The following is an 18,641-nucleotide window of genomic DNA, read 5'->3' as shown; positions in this document are numbered from 1 at the left end:
AAATATAAGATTATTGATGACTACATCATACATAGAAGTATATAAAAATATAATCCCAATTATTTTACTCACAACCATTGCACCTATATATATCCTACCCTCTTTCTATATACGTAAATATATACCACCTCCCTCATATCCCTTTATTATCAACATCACAATGTCTCCTCCTGCATACAAACTATTCCAATTCCTACTCCAATTCCTTACTATTATACGCCTCCTTCCCCTCATTTCTACCACAACCGCCCTTCCTTTTTCTTCTCCAAACCACTTGCAAGTCCCAAATGAAGTAGGAGCTCTTTTAACATGGAAGTCAAGCCTTGACCTTAGAAGCCAATCCCTACTCACATCATGGGTTGTTGGTAGCGATCCTTGCAATTGGACTGGTATTGCTTGCGATGGTGGCCAAAGCATTACAAGCCTAAACCTTTCAAGTTATGGGTTAAAAGGTACACTTCAAGATATGAGTTTATCATCCTTACCGCATTTACAAGTCATTGATCTTTCCAACAACTCTTTTCATGGTAGCATTTCTTTTATTAAAGAAATGCATGTCTTAAAAAATTTAACAACTTTGTATCTCTATCAAAATTGGTTTTCTGGTCACATTCATCAGGAAATTGGATTGACAACTTCTCTTGTTGATTTGCAATTATACACAAATAATCTCACTGGCCAAATCCCAACTTCAATTGGAAACTTGCAAGTTTTAACAACCATAGATCTCACTAGGAACCAACTTTCAGGCAACATTCCCCATGAAGTTGGACAGTTAACCTCTCTTGTTTATTTGAGATTGGGTTCAAATCATCTCACAGGTCAAATCCCTACTTCAATTGGAAACTTGCAAAATTTAACAACCCTTTATCTATGGGGGAACAAACTTTCAGGCCACATTCCTCAAGAAATTTGGATGTTAAAGTCTCTTGTTTATTTGGAATTATCCTCAAATAATCTCACTGGTCAAATCCCTACATCAATTGGAAATTTGAGAAACTTAGCAATTCTTGATCTCTTTGAGAACCAACTTTCAGGCCATATTCCTCAAGAAATTGGGTTGTTAATATCTCTTGTTGATTTGCAATTATACACCAATAATCTCACTGGCCAAATCCCAACTTCAATTGGGAACTTGCAAGTTTTAACAACCCTAGATCTCACTAGGAACCAACTTTCAGGCGACATTCCCCAAGAAATTGGATGGTTAACCTCTCTTGTTAATTTGGGATTGGGTTCAAATAATTTCACAGGTCAAATCCCTACTTCAATTGGAAACTTGCAAAAGTTAACAACCCTTTATCTATGGGGGAACAAACTTTCAGGCCACATTCCTCAAGAAATTTGGATGTTAAAGTCTCTTGTTAATTTGGGATTATCCTCAAATAATCTCATAGGTCAAATCTCTACTTTAATGGGGAACTTGAGAAATATAACGACCCTTTATCTCTTTGAGAACCAACTTTCAGGCTATATTCCTCAAGAAATTGGGTTGTTAACATCTCTTACTGTTTTGCAATTATACACAAATAATCTCACTGGCCAAATCCCAACTTCAATTGGGAACTTGCAAGTTTTAACAACCCTATATCTCACTCGGAACCAACTTTCAGGCAACATTCCCCAAGAAATTGGACGATTAACCTCTCTTGTTAATTTGGGATTGGGTTCAAATAATTTCACAGGTCAAATCCCTACTTCAATTGGAAACTTGCAAAAGTTAACAACCCTTTATCTATGGGGGAACAAACTTTCAGGCCACATTCCTCAAGAAATTTGGATGTTAAAGTCTCTTGTTAATTTGGGATTATCCTCAAATAATCTCATAGGTCAAATCTCTACTTTAATGGGGAACTTGAGAAATTTAACGACCCTTTATCTCTTTGAGAACCAACTTTCAGGCTATATTCCTCAAGAAATTGGGTTGTTAACATCTCTTACTGTTTTGCAATTATACACAAATAATCTCACTGGCCAAATCCCAACTTCAATTGGGAACTTGCAAGTTTTAACAACCCTATATCTCACTCGGAACCAACTTTCAGGCAACATTCCCCAAGAAATTGGACGATTAACCTCTCTTGTTAATTTGGGATTGGGTTCAAATAATTTCACAGGTCAAATCCCTACTTCAATTGGAAACTTGCAAAATTTAACAAGCCTTTATCTATGGGGGAACAAACTTTCAGGCCACATCCCTCAAGAAATTGGGTTGTTAACATCTCTTGTTGATTTACAATTGGAAAAAAATAATCTCACTGGTCAAATCCCAACTTCAATTGGGAACTTGCAAAATCTAACAACTCTTTATCTATGGAGGAACCAACTTTCAGGTTACATTCCTCAAGAAATTGGGTTGTTAACTTCTCTTGTTGAGTTGGATTTGAGCTCAAATAATCTTGAAGGTCAAATCCCTACTTCAATTGGGAACTTACGAAGTTTATCAACTCTACATCTATTTGAGAATCAACTTTCAGGTCAAATTCCTCAAGAAATTGGATTGTTAACTTCTCTTGTTGATTTGGAATTGGACTCAAATAATCTCAAAGGTCAAATCCCTACTTCAATTGGGAAGTTATGGAAATTAACAAAATTGTTTCTCAGGAATAATGAACTGAATGGCAGCATTCCTTCAGAGTTAAATAACCTGACTCTCTTAGTTTACTTTGATTTATCAGATAATCACCTCTTTGGTCAATTGCCTGAAAATTTGTGCTTTGGTCATGCACTAGAATATTTGGCTGTCAAAAACAATAACTTCATAGGAAAGATTCTCAAAACACTGAAAAATTGCACCTCTCTTCTCAGAGTACATCTTGAAAACAATCAATTCTCAGGAGACATCTTTGAAGATTTCGGAGTTTATCCGGACCTAAACTACATTAATTTGAATAACAATTCTTTCTATGGCCATCTATCTTCTAGTTGGGGAAATTGCCCAAAACTTGGTACTTTGAAGATTTCAATGAACAGAATTTCTGGAAAACTCCCACCAAATCTTAGCAATGCCTCTCAGATTGGTATTATTGATCTCTCATCAAATAAACTAGTTGGAATGATTCCTAAGGCTTTGGAAAACCTGACATTGTTAACTATCCTTAAGTTGGATAACAACAGATTTTCAGGCAACATATCACTAGAAATTGGGAAATTACCTCAACTTTTGAACTTCAGCATAGCCGCAAATAATTTTGCTGGATTGCTTCCGGAGGAGTACTTTGAAAGAGGTCAAGTGTTAATAGACTTGAATTTGAGTAAAAATATGTTTGTTGGGGAGATTCCTTATGGTATGGGAAACATGAAATCGCTTGAAAGCCTTGATCTAAGTCACAACATGCTCTCTGGTCACATACCAATGCAATTTGACGAACTAACAAGTTTACAAATATTGAACTTATCACACAACAATTTGTCAGGACATATCCCTTCTAGTCTTGGTCAATCTTTGGGTTTGATATGTGTTGATGTATCATACAATCGGTTGGAAGGTCCCATCCCAAACACAAAAGTATTTCAGGAAGCTCCGTATGATGCCTTGAGAAATAATAAAGGTCTTTGCGGGAACCATTCTGGCTTCGAGCCTTGCTCCTCAAACAATCAAAGAGATCATCATCAGAGAAGAAATTTGCTCTTAATCATACTACTAACATTTGGAAGTTTGTCTATGATTATTAGCATTCTTTTCCTATTAATTCTTCGGTCAAGGAGCAATATTAGAGAAAAGCCAAGGGGAATTACTAAACATGTGTTGACAATATTGAATTTTGACGGAAATATGGCATATGAAAGCATCATCGAGGCAACTGGGAACTTTGATTCAATATATTGCATTGGTGAAGGAGGGCATGCAAGTGTTTATAGGGCTGAGCTACCAAGTGGCCAAATTGTTGCTATAAAGAGGTTTCATGCGATTGGGCAAGAAGACGAACGATGTGAACTTGAAAGTTTTTCAAATGAGGTTCGCACTTTAACAGAGGTTAGACATCGAAATATTGTGAAACTGTATGGTTTTTGTGCTAGTGAGAGAAATACATTCTTAATTTATGAGTACTTGGAAGGGGGAAGCCTAGCACACATATTAAATGATAGTGAAAAGGCCATGGAATTAGGGTGGACGAAGAGGGTAAATGTGGTTAAAGCTGTGGCTAATGCTTTATCGTATATTCACCATGATTGTTTACCACCAATCGTACATCGGGATATATCATCAAAGAATGTTTTGTTTGATTGTGAATATGAAGCTCACGTGTCTGATTTCGGAACAGCAAGAATATTGAGTCTTCATTCATCAAATTGGACTTCATTTGCAGGAACATTTGGCTATGCAGCTCCAGGTATACCATATATTATTTTTTCACCCAAGCTTAACATAGTTAATCCAGTTTAATATAATTATATGCTCTCTTAGCTTCTTTCTTCTTATTTTATTTCAATTTCTTTTGTTGGTAGAGTTTGCTTATACTATGGAGGTCACGGAAAAGTGTGATGTGTATAGCTTCGGAGTACTAGCACTAGAAGTGATTATGGGTAAACATCCAGGTGACCTCATTACGTCCATTTTTTCATCCCCAACCTCAACCGCTCATGGAATACTACTTTTAAAAGATGTGTTGGATTCTCGACTCTCTACTCCAACAAAGCAGGAAGCAGCGGAAGAGTTGATTTTGGTTGCCAAGATAGCAATTGCATGTTTAAATATGAATCCACAATGTCGTCCAAGCATGCGACAGGTTTCTGTGTTGCTAAGCAAAGAAAGACAATATTCCTCCTCAAATTCACTTTCACAGATCACAATAAGCCAATTGTTCGGTCTTGAATTTCCTACTCCCTAGAGGGTAGAGTAGGTTGAAGTCTTATTCATGCCAGGCCGGGTATGTATGTGAAGATTATATTTTAGTAAAATGCAAAGCTTTATTTTGTTCATGAGTTAATGCATGCATGCTAGCTATATTTTCTTTCAGAACTTTTCATCATGTCAAAAAGTTTTATTCATGCCAGGCCTTGGATTCTTTGCTTGGAATTGAATACAACTAACATAGATCAGATCCAGGTAATTTGTAACAGACACTATTATCACACCAAACTAGCTAGGGTTTCAAACTTTAATAATTGTGTGCATTATCCTAATCTGTTTAGGCAATCAAACAATGGCAGTCAATAGTGATGAAGTACAGAAGCTAGCTTAGCTTGCTGATGGATATGATGCACAGAATTATGTATGCATGCATGCATCACCAAATCATTGTCTTTTCACCATTGATATAGTATGTCTTGTTGAATTGGAGAAGTATCAGTACGGATTCTCAACACTATGACCTCAATCAAGAAATTCTGTTTGAGATCTCGAGATAACTAGTACTCTCAATCTAACAAGTAAGCTAGTAGTACATTTCCTTGATTATATATATATACAAACTTTTCTTGGTGCATTAGAATGAAGGTCACGTGTCTGCACCATTTTTTCTCCCAAGCTTAACATATATAGGTAATCCAGTTTACATATATGCTCTCTTCTTTCTTCTTATTTTCTTCCAATTTCCTTTGTATTTTGGTAGAGTTCGCTTATACTATGGAGATCACCGAAAAATGTGATGTGTATAGTTTTGGAGGTGCTAGCACTAGAAGTTGATGTGATCTGATCTGTTCTGCTTCACCCAATTCAAGAATCTCTCTCTACTATATATGATTGTAAGTTAGTTTCTTATAAGGTTTTCCATCTTATTCTTATCTATATATCTTCAATATCTTACTCCCTGATCAAGCTGTGTTATTGTGTTCAAATTAGTCTTCTTTCCTACTATCAGAAGCCTTTTTCTGGGATTATGAATGTTCCAATTCGATCTGCAAAAACCACACCAACGCTTCTCAGGCATGCATGCCTTGGATTCATTCTTAGCTTGGAATAGATCAGATCAGATCCAGGTTAGTAACACTATGAGTGTGTGTGTGTGTGTTTTACCTTTACTAGTTATAACCAAAAAGACGTTTTTCTTTAATGAGAATTTGATATCATGATACATGTATTGTTCGATGGGAGAAGCATTCTTTTTGAAGTCAACAATTATGGCATCAACAAATTTTGATCAGTGGCATACACATTATTTATCACATTCTAACAAGTAAGCTTGTTGTGTATATATACATAATATTTTTCACAACAAATTGTGTTTGCTTCAAATTTCATCAATAATCTAATTTGTGCAGGCAATCAACTCGGTGATGAATAAGTGGAGAAGTTAGCTTATGATTCTTGTTGCTTTCGCGCACAAATTTTGCTCCTCCGGTTTTGGAGAAGGGTGTCTTCGGGGAGACTTAAATTTAATTGTGATAGATGTTTCTTTTTCGTTGTATGTCCGGTGGTGTTGGGGGTGCTTGCCTTCTTGATTCTGCAAAGAAAGGCAATATTATTATTCCTCAAATTCACTTTCACAGATCACAATAAACCAATTGTTTGGTCTTGAATTTCCTACTCCCTAGAGGGTAGTAGGAAATGTCAGGGTATGTATGTGAAGATTTTAGTACTATAAATTAATTTTGATGTAGAGCTAGCTAGCGAGCAGCTTTAATTATATTTATTATATATTGTGGTAGATAGCTTCAAATTTCTTCAGTATTACTAGCTAATTAATACATGATACTACAACTTGCAACTAACAGGTCCACACCAGCCAAACTGAAGGAGTTTAATAATCTTGACACACACAACACAGTGACACAAAAAGGTGGTATGAATATATACATTATATATGCATTTGGTAGTATGTTACAATAGAAAAGCTTTTCTGATCTTCTTTAATGGGACTTTGAGACTTGTTGTTAACACTTGATGATATCATATATTTGTATGTATCTTGTTCAATTGGATCAAGAAGCAACAGTTCCATCGCCAACAACTATGACATCAAGAACTTACATTTGAGATCTCTGCATGGTTATCTCCCACTCTTTAACAAGTAAGTAATTTAATTTGCTTTTGAATATACAAATTAAATTGATCGACTGAACGTACAATTTAACTATGTATGTACTGTATCATATATATATATATATATATATATATATATATATATATATATATATAGCTAGTGAGTTAGAATATGTGCATATAATGCATAATGTGTATTAATAACTTATTGTGTGATTCACAATATATATAATTACTTTGCTTGTGTCATGACTAATCTTTGCAGGCAAGGCAAGGCAATCAACCCTTCATGCCAGTGATGAAGTAGAGAAGCTTTTGCTCTGTTTTAGAGGTAATTAATTAGCACTCACTATAAATTAATTAAGACTAAACATTATTTCAGCCATGCATGCATGCATGCATATATATCCTAAATTAAAATTTGCAAACTTAGCTTCTTCAATATTGCTAATAATATATATAAAATCAACTTGCTACAGTAGGTCTTGTTCAATTGGATCAGAGAAGCATTGTCAACAACAATGGCATCAAGAAATCATTGTTTGAGATCTCAAAACATTTTCATTCTCATCGCTAAAAGGTAAAAACTGAGCCAGTTTCCTTTAATTTGAGTATATATACACAAATATACTTAACTACATACCACATTTACCTAATAGCTGTTAGAATTATGCATGTAATACCTTAGGCATCGGTGAACAACATGGACTTAGATTACATAGAAGCACGCAATGCAAGCTACCTAAGTCAAAGGTTTTAGCAACACCATACCTGATTGAGAAAGCGCAGCAGAAGTTAACTATTCATTAAGTTGCATGAATGGGAACTTACAGCATCATCAATATGATCTCCGGCCTGTGCTGCTGTCTTGTGGCCTCATTCTTAATGTGAAAATATGTTGTACCTTTGCAATCCATAGAATTCAATGTTCTTTTTGATAATCCTGTTTCCCGTTTCCACAAACAATATATATGCATCTTCAATTCTTTTTTACTTATTATAATGTTGATGATGATTTATTGTTCCAATAATCACTTGAAGTCATTGGTATTCAAATTATAATCACTAATGATAATATATACATATCAACATAATAACTACATAACTCCATCTACATACTCATTTACAAATAAAAGAATGCAAGTAGAAAATGTAATATTAGTTGCTAATGGGGTCATCAATGCTTAGTTGCTGGCCGGATGATAAATTATGATTCAAGGCTTGAGAATCTAAAAGCCTACTCTTCAAAGTTTGGCCCAACTTTCCATATTGCACTAGCTTTAAGAGCAACACCATGCCACAATTTCATCAATAAATTAAAAGTGAGTTTTTTTTTTTTTTTTTTTAAATTTTAAGTACTACTAACTCTGTATAATGCAGTATCTGTTCATAACTATATAGATTGAGAAAGTAGTTAAAAGTGAGTTTTTTATGCACTCATAGAAAAATACTATAATTTAACTAAAAAAAATGTATCACAGTCTCACACAAGATTGACTTGTTTTTAATCTGATCTCAAAATAAGAATTTAACGAGGCCTATAATCATTTCTTGAATTTCATCACATGAAATGCAAAATCACTGTATGATCTTCATTGTAAAAACAATAATATACAACAACAACAACAACAGCAACAACAACAACAACAAAACAAACAAACAAAAAAAAGACTTAAGACTATACAACACGAGCCATTCACAAATAAAAGAATCACAAGAATAAAGAGTCATGGATGCCTCAACCTCTAACCTCTAACATCTTCTCTTCTTCCCAAAGGTATCCTCTCTAGCGCCCCCATAATAAAGCATCCTTCATCAACAATGAAATATGAAAGCATACAACAAATTAGATTGCATTCAAGTATTGAATCAGAACCATTACAAGATCAAAAGGCGGATGGGGCAGGATGGAGCAACAATACCTCTTCTGTCATCAATCGGCTCATTCTGCAGTCAGTTCCAATATCTGTAACAACTTCCTCATTTTCAATCTCTGCATCAGTGTAGGTGAGAGCCCGCTGCAGCTTCCTAGCTGAGAATATCTCGACCTCTACCATATAAGTTGCTGTCACTGGCCTGTGATCAGAAAGTTGAAGCTCAGATCTCCTATAGCTTAGTAGGCGCATTCCCTTCCCGTATGAAAGGATTCGGTCACACCTGAGAAAGAGAAAAACATAATGTCATATGGAAACATTTTAACAAGTTACACATAAAGCAATGAGGGGATATGATTGAAGTGCAAATATGAAAGATCTGATGCATTTTCATTTCCGTTTTTTTATAAGTAATAGATACTTACCATGCTGGAGTTCGTCTCCCAGCTCTTGGATCCTCTCCATGGTATTTATCTGAGTTTATCTCATACTTATACGTTGGTGGAAATTTTAGAATACCTTCAGACCATCCGTCAAAGACATGCCCTTTCTTGAACTCTCTGCTGAGCTATAAAAGTATATAATGCATTCATCAATATGGTACGAACTATTACGAGGTATCATGCAATCATTACAGTTTCTCTTAAATCCTTGACAGAATTTCTATTGGTAGAATCCAAGCTTTACTGTTTCCAGTAACATTTTAGTCCTCCAAAAACATAAATACAATTTTGAAGGCCAGAGCAGCAAAGGGAGGGCAGGAAAGTCAAACAAAATATTCAGGAATAACAGGCAAAAAGGAATTTTATATATATATAATTACTCCAGAAAAATGTTGCTATACCCAATTAAATTGACTCAGGTCCTTCATTTCCATGTCAAGCATCCAGAATTGCATTCTGAGGTAGGTCAAGTTTTTCTAGACTAAGCCACCCAAAACCATTTTCACTCTACTATAGGATTAGTCCATAAATGTCTGATAAATCATCATGATCTATAATCTTAAGTATTAAACTTGCAAGTTAAATTAGATAAGGAAATAATTATCAAATACTTGAATAAATTGCTACTAATTGTACTTCTGAATTCTAATTAACTCTTTTAAAGCAGTTAATTAGTAAACAAACTCATGTTTATTTCAAAATCAATTTCACTTCCTTCTTTGCATTTTTATATTTAGTGCTTACAAATAGCCTTATTGGAGCTTTACATATAGTGATTCTCTTTACCATTTTAACCATTTCTTGATTAAAAGTTAATGATTATGGGAAAAAAAAAAGTTGTAACATGCTAGAAGTGGAAATATGAGAGTTCTATCTCCTCTAATCCTAAGGCACAACAAATATTAAACTTCATCAAGTCATAAAACAAATACATCCATATGAATTCTTTGGTTGCCTCTCCTAGAACATTGATTATCTAGCTAGAAGTTGAATCAAAGTGTAATGAGGAATATATCCATATTTACCTGATCGTTTTCAATTAACTTTGGCCAATCTTTTTTGGATATTAGCTCCCGTGTTTTTTCATATGATAAATTGATACGATAATTTAAATCACCAAGCCAGATTATTCTCCTGCAACAATATAAGCTTTTTGTTAATTTTAAGAAAATGGAGGGAAAAGAAAAGACAGTTGAGTTAATTTTGATTTTGCATCCATTGGAATTAATAACTCAAATAACCCCCATAAAGGGTTGGATATAGCTTTACAAGTCTCTCTTCTTCATCCAATTACAAGAAAGCTGGAAGTTAGAGTTGGATATAGCTTTACAAGTCTCTCTTGTTCTTTTAACTTTTTATGTGGAAAAGGCATATGGTTTACTAAGCAACTAAAAGAGGCAAAGCACAAAAATATATTAAATTTCCACTAAAAAACAAAATCAAGGATTACAATTCAGGAATCAAAAGGTAGGTAGTAACCCCAGCCAAGATGGCAAGACATTCATACTTGTAACCACAAGGTCACGAGTTCGAATCCTTGCCCCCTTGGTTTGAGCCGGTCAACTATGGGTAACCTAGGCTGGTTTACTTCCTTGTGGTCCTTTGCCGGCTAGGGTCACAAGGCGGGGTTTACCTACACCTGAAAGGATTGTGGGTTTCCCTCGTCATCCCAAAAAAAAGGTAGGTAGTCAGTTTCTTTCTGTCCCTTGAACAACTATATTATTCCATGCTACAAGTCACATGTAACTGAAAGTCCCTTGATGCTTATTTTAGACCTAAACTATTGTCTTTAAATCTTTGCTTTTGTACGCTATTATGACTTGAGACTGAATTTTGTTTGGTTTGGCAATTATAGGAAATTGTTTGGAGAAGTTGAGAAAAAGAAGCAAAATATGTTATTCCCGCAAGAAATGATCTCTAATAGGTTTCAAGCATATCTTAGCATACGGTCAGGTGATTCAAGTGGTGTTGGAAAACTAGCTTAAAGGCCTATGACTTTTATGAAGACATATAAAGCCTAGTTCAGAGGTTAAAATCAAAGAAAAGAGCCTTGAAGTTAAAGGATTGCTACAGACTGCAGTAAACTCAAGATGACATTAACTCAGTATTTTTTTTACCATAGCTCACCACCCACAATTTGCTAGGAAACAAAGGCTGTCTAACACTTGAATTTCTAATTTTAATGGAATCTATTGATCTTTAATTAGCATAGGAGTATAGCAATCATATTAATAGATAACTTCCTTGCACAGTGAAAACAACTTGGGAATATAATTTGTATTTGATTGACGCAATTGATAATTGCAAGATTAAGGAACAAATTAAACTAGTAAATAATATAGCATAGTTAAAGTTAGAAACCCTAGATCCATCCATCAATCTTCTTTCCTTTTTTTTTTTTTGGTAGAGAATCTTCTTTCCTAGTTACTCTATCTCTAATCTCCTTATTCTTTTTATTTTCTTTATTTGTTCTAAATTTATTTTCTTATAAACTCATGTCTTCATTTGTTTAAATAAAGTTTAAAAGCATTCTAATTTTAGTATTTATTTAGTGATATAGATAATCCTCGTGGGAGAGATACTTCATTATCTCTTTATTATTACTTGTTTGACCTGTACACCTGTGGATTTGTGCAACAGAAGCCCAAATGCATTCACGCTCACTAAATGTTCCAGAAAATAAAATAAAATAATTGTTGATTCATAGCAGCACAAAATATGGAACAGCACCAAAATTTTACTGATAGAGAGAAATGAATGAATAAAGATGTAGCATACTTACTCATGGTCATTTATACTTTTAGGAAGGCCAGTACTAGAATATGTATTAAAATGCGTCCTCCGATGAATTTCAAGCACATCGGCATTTCTTTTGACTGCATCCGCATCTTTGTCACCTGATGTTAGGTGAGTACAAATGAAACAGAAGAAAGTCTGGTATATAGACATACTAACCGATATTGATCCCTGGAAGAAAGAAGAATTGGCATTTTTAAAGAATTGCATACAGCAATTTATTAACCTAAGCAAGCAAATGATGAATTTTTAACACTATCAAGAACATTTTAGCAAATACTGTATTTATTAGAGAACCTAGCAATGTGACTCAAAAGAGAATGCACCCAAGTTGTATTTATTCATGCAATTAAAGCATGAGAACAGAAGTGCAAACTTTTAACCAGGGTTGAATTTAATTCCAAATACAAACAGAAACTTATTGAATTTGATTGTTTGATCCATTGTAGTAGACCAGAGTATCAGAGTGAATCAGTAAAGTACTAAAGTTGTATTAACTCATTGACCCCCTGTTGGGAAGTGTATATCTGTTAGAAATAGTTCACTAGAAACTCAGAGATGTCAGAGTTCACGGCTATGTTCCTAGAAGATTCCTAGGAAAGTGGGTCAATGAAGTTCTAAAAACAAAAAGTAGTATAATTTAGAAGCTATCTTTCCAGGTCAACTTTATATACTCTGTAAAGGATTTAAATGAGACTTATGGTTCATTTATCACAACATACAGCAGCTCATTATTTTCCACATTGATAATGAATGGTGTCCCCAAATTTCATTATCATATTTCTTATTCAACCCCTAGCACTTCTGTTGTTCTGCACCATCTTTTATCTGTGTGAAATCTAAATTATATTAGGTCAAAACATAGTTTTTTTTTTTAGTCTTATACAAACAAACTGCTTAATTAAATTTAAAAAGGGAAAGCACAACAAACATACTAGAGAAAATGTGGCTCTAACTTACTAAAATTAAAGAAAAAGCTTTCTTCATTAAGTTTGACTCACAAGTAAAATAAGTATTGACTATGCCACCTTAAAAATGTTAGCTCATTCAGCATCTCGTTGCACCCTATTCTTTACATGAAACCAATGCAGTGATAAAACAAAATGTTGTTTTGTGAGAAAACATCAGTGCAAACTATAAATGATGCTGTTGTTCTAAACTTCTGATTCAGCACTAAAAGATGAGCATGGTACCACATTACCATACACAGTATGCATAGTAAAAAGCTGAGAGTTATGGAAAGAACAAACCTTGTTACCTATATAGCCCATTACACCAACACCAACTGTAGAAACATTCAAATTCTGTATATGCTTCCGCAAACTCCTGCGTACCCATATAGTTAAGAAAATGCCAACCATTTGCTTACTTATTATCCTCACATATGATGGCCTTCTTTTACGGTTTATTAAAGATTCAAGATCCATTTTTGCAAGTGAAGCCACATCAGATTGCGTTCTATTTTGGCCATAAGTGGTCGATTTGAAAGAACCATATGCTCCAATAGACAATGAAGCCTTAAATGATTTCCTAGATTTAAAGGAATTAGGTCTTTCTAAAACACACTGAGGTAGAAGATCTAGTGGTGTCTCTGGCCAACTCAGGCCAATCTTCTCTGTTCCACTAAGCATTTTGGTTAATTTCTTGTCATAATGAATATTCATTTCCTCTACATTTTCTTCACTTTCTTCAGTTCTTAAGCAATTCAACCTATCCAACCTCTTTGGTGAAGAAAATTGCCTCTCAACCCCCACTTTGATTGGCATGGTCAACTCATGACCACCACTGGATGCAGACACATCAGCATTGACAACAGTATCGTTGCCCGACATGGTTATATTGTTGGCTTCAACAAATTCATTACATTCTTCATTTAATGGAACAATTTCCTCCTCACCATCACTATCAAACTCTAGTGCAATTTCCTCTTCAATATCAGGGAAACCTTCAGATGGTTTAAACCTCGATGGAGAGGAAGGTTCACTATAAGACTTGAACTTATCTACAGGAGGGATTTTATTGAGAGTTTCTCGGATGATGTTCTCCCATTTTGGAATAGGGCGGTTATCTTCAGCCCCAAAGATATTACCAGCATTTAATGGAATGATCTCCTGAAATCTGTAGATATAAATTGTATGCAGTTAAAATAAATTAAAAGTCATTTTACAAAGAGCAATATATGCATTGAATTAACAAACAAACTATATGTACCAACTATATGTGATGTTGAGAACCTAGTGTATCTAGAGTATAGATTCTACATATATAATAGATACTGAATACTGATCATTATCAACTAAATCAACAAGGGAAAATTAAGAAGGAATTCAAAATGAAATGTTCACATGTAAACTTCAAGGAAAAGAAAAACGCTCAAGAAAGTTGGTAAGTACCCGAGCACATAAATATCAGCAGGCACATCAATATCTAACCAACCATCAAGATCTAGATCATCAGGAGGAACTTTTCCTCCAACATTCCATGTGCCAGCGCATACTCTAGTAAAACAAGCATGCAGAAGCATATTAAGTTATCATTTTACAAACACAATCATATAATGCTTTGACAGTAGATATCCCTAAATGTCAAAGGATGCATACCTAATTTCCTTTGTGTTTATATACTGTGCCCTAAATGTCTCTGATTTTCGTCTCCTTGTCCTGAGAACAGCTTCTTCTGAGATCCAAAACAAGCTTTCAAAATGAGAGACAAAGTTCAAATTGAAAACCATACAAAGCATCACCAGGAAACCCATTTTCACAAATTTTAAGAAATAAAAGTTATAGTTCAATTAAATTACACTTGAACTCAAATGAGTAGATACACATATGCTGATCAAGAGTCAAGACGCAGTAGCTAAACTTCATTTCTCCCTGTATTTGCTACTTCGATTAAGGTTGACTTACATTAAATTCCCTGATAAAATTCAACTTATGCATTCCTATAGTCCATCAGCTGAATCTACAGTAGCTTTTCAACATAACTTAGATACCAAAAAGTTAATCACACAGCTTTATGAACAAAATTAAGCTTATTACCATTCGCTGCTGCTTCCCTTTCAACTTCACCGCCTCTCGCATCCTTAAACCGCGACTGCCTTGGCCACTCACAGACATCTAAATTAAACTCCAAATATACCAAGTCAGAGTGACTATATTTATAGCAATAATCTTTATTTAAAAAAAAAAAAAAAAAAAAAAAAAGTAGGCAACCTTGGTCGCGATCGGAATCGGAGTGGGAGTCGGAGTCGGAGTCTGATTGAGTATCGGCGCTATAATCGGAATCTTGGGCGCTGATGTTGAGCAACTTGCGAACCACGACGCGCGGCCAGAAAAGCTGTAGGCACGTGCAACCGAAACACAATATTTCAGCCCAACTTCTCTGCATTTCCTCTTGGGTGAAACAAGGAAAAACGAAACCAAAAGAAAGAAAGAAGCGAAATTCCGAAAATAAAATTGTAAGAAAAATGAGAAAAGTTTACCTCGGGTTGACGCTGTTGCCTTGAACTGTGCTTCATGTTTGAATGAAAATAAATATAAAGCTAATATCTGGGGGAGAAGCCCGAACAAAAAACAGCACCCAAAATATACAAAATAAAATCACAGTGAATACTAAAGTAGCAGGAACAACAAGTCCACCAATCCCTCTGATAAGTGATAACACACACAACATAAATAAATAAATAAACAAATAATAAAATGAGACATCTCGTTCTAGTCTACAGTATTGGATAGATGAATTTTTCAATTAGAGAATTTAAATACACTATAATAATTTAATAAATTAAAGAAGTTGAAAATCAAAAAATCATCTGCCAAATTAGCATGAAGATGAAGAGTGTGAAGCTCTACCATGGGAGGAGATGTTTCAGTTCAGAGCTCTCTTTCAGTTTTCGGCCGTCAAAGCACCATAAAGGGCATGCATTGAATTGGTTTCTTTTCCAAAATTAGACATTTGTTTGTTTCCTCAAAAACATATTTGATTTTTTCCTATTTTTCTGCTACAAGACAGACCGACAGTAGCTAGCCACACATTCATGGTCCTTGAAAAAACCTAAATTCAATTGGAGAATCATCCTCGATTCCTCGACCAATTAATTTAAGTTGAACTCTATTTAGATATAAATTTATTAACATTTTTAATTTAAGTCACAAAATCAGATTCAATTATTCTTTTATGATAAGTACACAAAATGTCAAAATGTTTTCATATACTCCACAATAACAAAGATAGCTTTTAAAAAATTATGATTTTTTTTTGAGATATTATAAAATTTATATTGTCATCTTCACTCGAACACATGGCATATTGACATTTCCGAGTCGGTTTTGAAAATGAATTGTCCCTAGCTATCAACCACATGGTGTAGGACCAAAATCAAGGAATAGTTAATTGTGTGTGTATATATATGGTTGGGGATGGGAGATAGGATGCAAGTGTATGTCACGAACCAATATTGGAGTCTGGAGTAGATGTACATGGAGACTTATTTAACCTTATTCTATTTTGTAATTTTTGTCAATAGCATTTAAGTTACCTAAACTATTCACACACAAAATTTTACATCTTTATTTTTTTGTATTCACATAAAAGTTCTCAGTCAATACTAAAATATGTGGTAAAAGTTAAACTTATCTTATGATTCTAGCCGATAAAGTACTATAAAGAGATAAATCAGTACAAGTTACCCATATATTTATGATAGTATACGTAATCTCAACTCATTAAATTTAATGGGACATGTTTATTATATGCACAAGTCTAAACTAGTTAATACCATATCTAAATATAACACAATAATATATTGTGTTAGCATCAAGTGTTTATTATTATGTCAAAAGTTATAGCTCGTATGTATTAAATGTGTGATTTAATTTATTTTTTTATATCGTCGTTATATTTTAGAGTTTTGGACTTGATTTTACAGATCTCCGCGTAACAATTTTTCTAATCACTTAGCTTGATGCTGAATTTGACTTTCACGAATATAATAGACAAATTGCCAGTCTTCAAGACAGCTAAGCTATAAGTAGTTATCCAGTTATGGATACAATAGTAAAATCCTTTCTTTGTTTCTAGCCAACCATTGAGCGGTGCAGCAACCAAAAATATCTATTAATTAATTTCTGTCAAATTTTATTTTTCATTAAAAGGGTAAAAATATATAATAATTAAAATAAAAAAGAGAAAAACAAAAAGAAGAACAGAACAAGCCAGGCCAAGAGAAGCCATGCGGCTAGCTTTAATTTTGCAACCTAAAAGAACAAGTTAATAGAGTAATAAACAAATGTAGCCAATTACAGTTCTTTAAATTAAGATATGTATATATAATAAAAATAATAATAATTTAATCAGTATAAAAACCTTAGTAAACTAAGGACAAACTCTCCAATGTCGTTATCATATATATATACTACCAAAAAAGATTAAAAGAATAACGCTTTATATGCATATGGATATGGATATAGCTTCATCATACTTTTTGATCGAGAATCATAATATTCAAGGTAGCTAGCTATCTAGCTAGGTTTTATGGAGACCGTACTATATATATATAACTATAAAGTATAAACAAAGCATACCTTTTAGACGAGAGAGGCCGCCGGTACGGTGGAGCAAACAATTGGATGGGCGCCGGAAAGATGTGCAGATTTCTGCAATGGCTGTTTTGTCTCCGTCTGCTACTGCTTGGAAGCTTCTTCTTTCTGAGAAGGAAAAGGGAAACTTTGAGAGTCAGAGAGCAGTACAGTGATAAAAAAAAGTGAGGTTTGTTGATAGAGAAAAGGAACATGGGTTACCGGTTGCTTAATTTATAGGCTGTTCTTGGTCATATTGTCAAACAAAATCATGCCACTTGTCGTGCACTGCATACACTGCTTTTATTAGCCTTTTTCGTTATCTTAAAATAATCTTGCAATGTTGGTTTGTCTGTTTGTGCTTGTACATTCATCACTAACCCTCCAATAGTAAAAGAACTCATCTCAAAAGATTAATCCGATCGGTTGTCACTTTAATTTTGAGTTAATCATCAATATAGTCTTCCACTATAATAATTTTACTTAATTTAGTTCTAAATGATTTTTTATGCTCAATTTAATTATTGATTTTGATGATTTACACAATTTAATCTTTTATTAAAAATTATATTAGTTGACGATTAGAAATAAGATCCTAATACTAATTTTTTATCCTTCATCCCATTTGGGATGATTCTTTATTCTTCCCCTTACTAAAATTCATGCAGAAATGTAAATTTTTATACCCAAAGCAACTTCAACCCACACAGAAATAAATATTTGCCTAACCTTCATTCCTTAAGGGGTTGAAGTTGATTTAGGTACAAAAATTTGCATTTCTACGTGGATCTTAATAAGGGAATGAAGGAGGAATATCCCAAATGGGATGAAGAATGTGAAATTATCATTATGATCCTATTTCTAATAGTCAACTAACATAATTTTTAACAAAATGACTAAATTATGTAAAATCATCAAAGCCGAGTACTAATTAATTGAGCACAAAAAGTCGTTTAGGACTAAATTGTGTAAAATCACTATAGTCTAGGACTATATTGGGTATTAACTCCTTTAATTTTAATTCATC

At 33.9% G+C, this 18,641-nt stretch overlaps 2 protein-coding genes and 3 long non-coding RNA genes across 10 annotated transcripts; 4 read left to right on the top strand and 1 right to left on the bottom strand.

Annotated features, from left to right (window-relative positions):
* Positions 1 to 116: 116 nt before the first annotated feature.
* Positions 117 to 4,137, top strand: LOC109169819 (probable leucine-rich repeat receptor-like protein kinase At1g35710). The gene is made up of 3 exons (XM_019318709.1): positions 117 to 605; positions 894 to 4,002; positions 4,110 to 4,137. The coding sequence occupies exons 1-3, from the start codon at positions 161 to 163 to the stop codon at positions 4,135 to 4,137; spliced, it is 3,582 nt and encodes a 1,193-aa protein (XP_019174254.1). The 5' UTR covers positions 117 to 160.
* A 78-nt stretch (positions 4,138 to 4,215) lies between these two features.
* On the top strand, positions 4,216 to 5,893 carry LOC109170072. The gene is made up of 5 exons (XR_002052342.1): positions 4,216 to 4,334; positions 4,450 to 4,871; positions 4,999 to 5,050; positions 5,556 to 5,688; positions 5,805 to 5,893. It is a non-coding gene; the product is annotated as an uncharacterized LOC109170072 (long non-coding RNA).
* A 905-nt stretch (positions 5,894 to 6,798) lies between these two features.
* LOC109170071 lies at positions 6,799 to 7,920 on the top strand. 2 transcript variants are annotated; one of them, XR_002052341.1, is made up of 3 exons: positions 6,799 to 6,953; positions 7,191 to 7,256; positions 7,408 to 7,920. It is a non-coding gene; the product is annotated as an uncharacterized LOC109170071 (long non-coding RNA). The 2 variants fall into 2 exon arrangements; XR_002052340.1 differs by having other exon boundaries at positions 7,405 to 7,920.
* A 526-nt stretch (positions 7,921 to 8,446) lies between these two features.
* Positions 8,447 to 17,823, bottom strand: LOC109170064 (type IV inositol polyphosphate 5-phosphatase 3-like). Of its 5 annotated transcripts, none has more exons than XM_019319008.1 (12): positions 17,621 to 17,823; positions 15,520 to 15,586; positions 15,251 to 15,419; positions 15,077 to 15,154; positions 14,639 to 14,714; positions 14,432 to 14,536; positions 13,289 to 14,156; positions 12,025 to 12,209; positions 10,268 to 10,376; positions 9,225 to 9,367; positions 8,848 to 9,082; positions 8,447 to 8,735 (listed from the first exon to the last, which is right to left on the bottom strand). In XM_019319008.1, the coding sequence occupies exons 2-12, from the start codon at positions 15,553 to 15,555 to the stop codon at positions 8,712 to 8,714; spliced, it is 2,028 nt and encodes a 675-aa protein (XP_019174553.1). In that variant the 5' UTR covers positions 15,556 to 15,586; positions 17,621 to 17,823; the 3' UTR covers positions 8,447 to 8,711. The 5 variants fall into 5 exon arrangements, with proteins under 5 accessions (XP_019174553.1, XP_019174557.1, XP_019174554.1 ...); XM_019319012.1 differs by having other exon boundaries at positions 15,251 to 15,374; XM_019319009.1 differs by lacking the exon at positions 17,621 to 17,823 and adding an exon at positions 15,890 to 16,128.
* Positions 9,651 to 10,070, top strand: LOC109170074. The gene is made up of 2 exons (XR_002052345.1): positions 9,651 to 9,908; positions 10,004 to 10,070. It is a non-coding gene; the product is annotated as an uncharacterized LOC109170074 (long non-coding RNA).
* Positions 17,824 to 18,641: the final 818 nt, after the last annotated feature.

This window comes from Ipomoea nil, unplaced genomic scaffold (genome assembly GCF_001879475.1).
Source record: "Ipomoea nil cultivar Tokyo-kokei standard unplaced genomic scaffold, Asagao_1.1 scaffold3321, whole genome shotgun sequence".
Classification (NCBI taxonomy): Eukaryota; Viridiplantae; Streptophyta; class Magnoliopsida; order Solanales; family Convolvulaceae; genus Ipomoea; species Ipomoea nil.
The sequence above is the reverse complement of the archived record's forward strand: the minus strand, read 5'-3'. Positions and strand labels throughout refer to the sequence as shown.

Bases quoted from the DNA above. Each gene is read 5' to 3' on its own strand.
- LOC109169819 (XM_019318709.1), top strand. From the start codon at position 161: ATGTCTCCTCCTGCATACAAACTATTCCAATTCCTACTCCAATTCCTT. The intron at 606-893 runs GTCACATTCATC...ACAAACTTTCAG, and splicing joins CTATCAAAATTGGTTTTCTG to GCCACATTCCTCAAGAAATT. The intron at 4,003-4,109 runs GTATGGTTTTTG...CCATGGAATTAG, and splicing joins CATCGAAATATTGTGAAACT to GGTGGACGAAGAGGGTAAAT.
- LOC109170064 (XM_019319008.1), bottom strand. From the start codon at position 15,555: ATGAAGCACAGTTCAAGGCAACAGCGTCAACCCGAG. The intron at 14,157-14,431 runs GTACTTACCAAC...TTATATCTACAG, and splicing joins GCTGATATTTATGTGCTCGG to ATTTCAGGAGATCATTCCAT. The intron at 9,368-10,267 runs GTAAATATGGAT...ATACTTTTATAG, and splicing joins AGTTAATTGAAAACGATCAG to CTCAGCAGAGAGTTCAAGAA.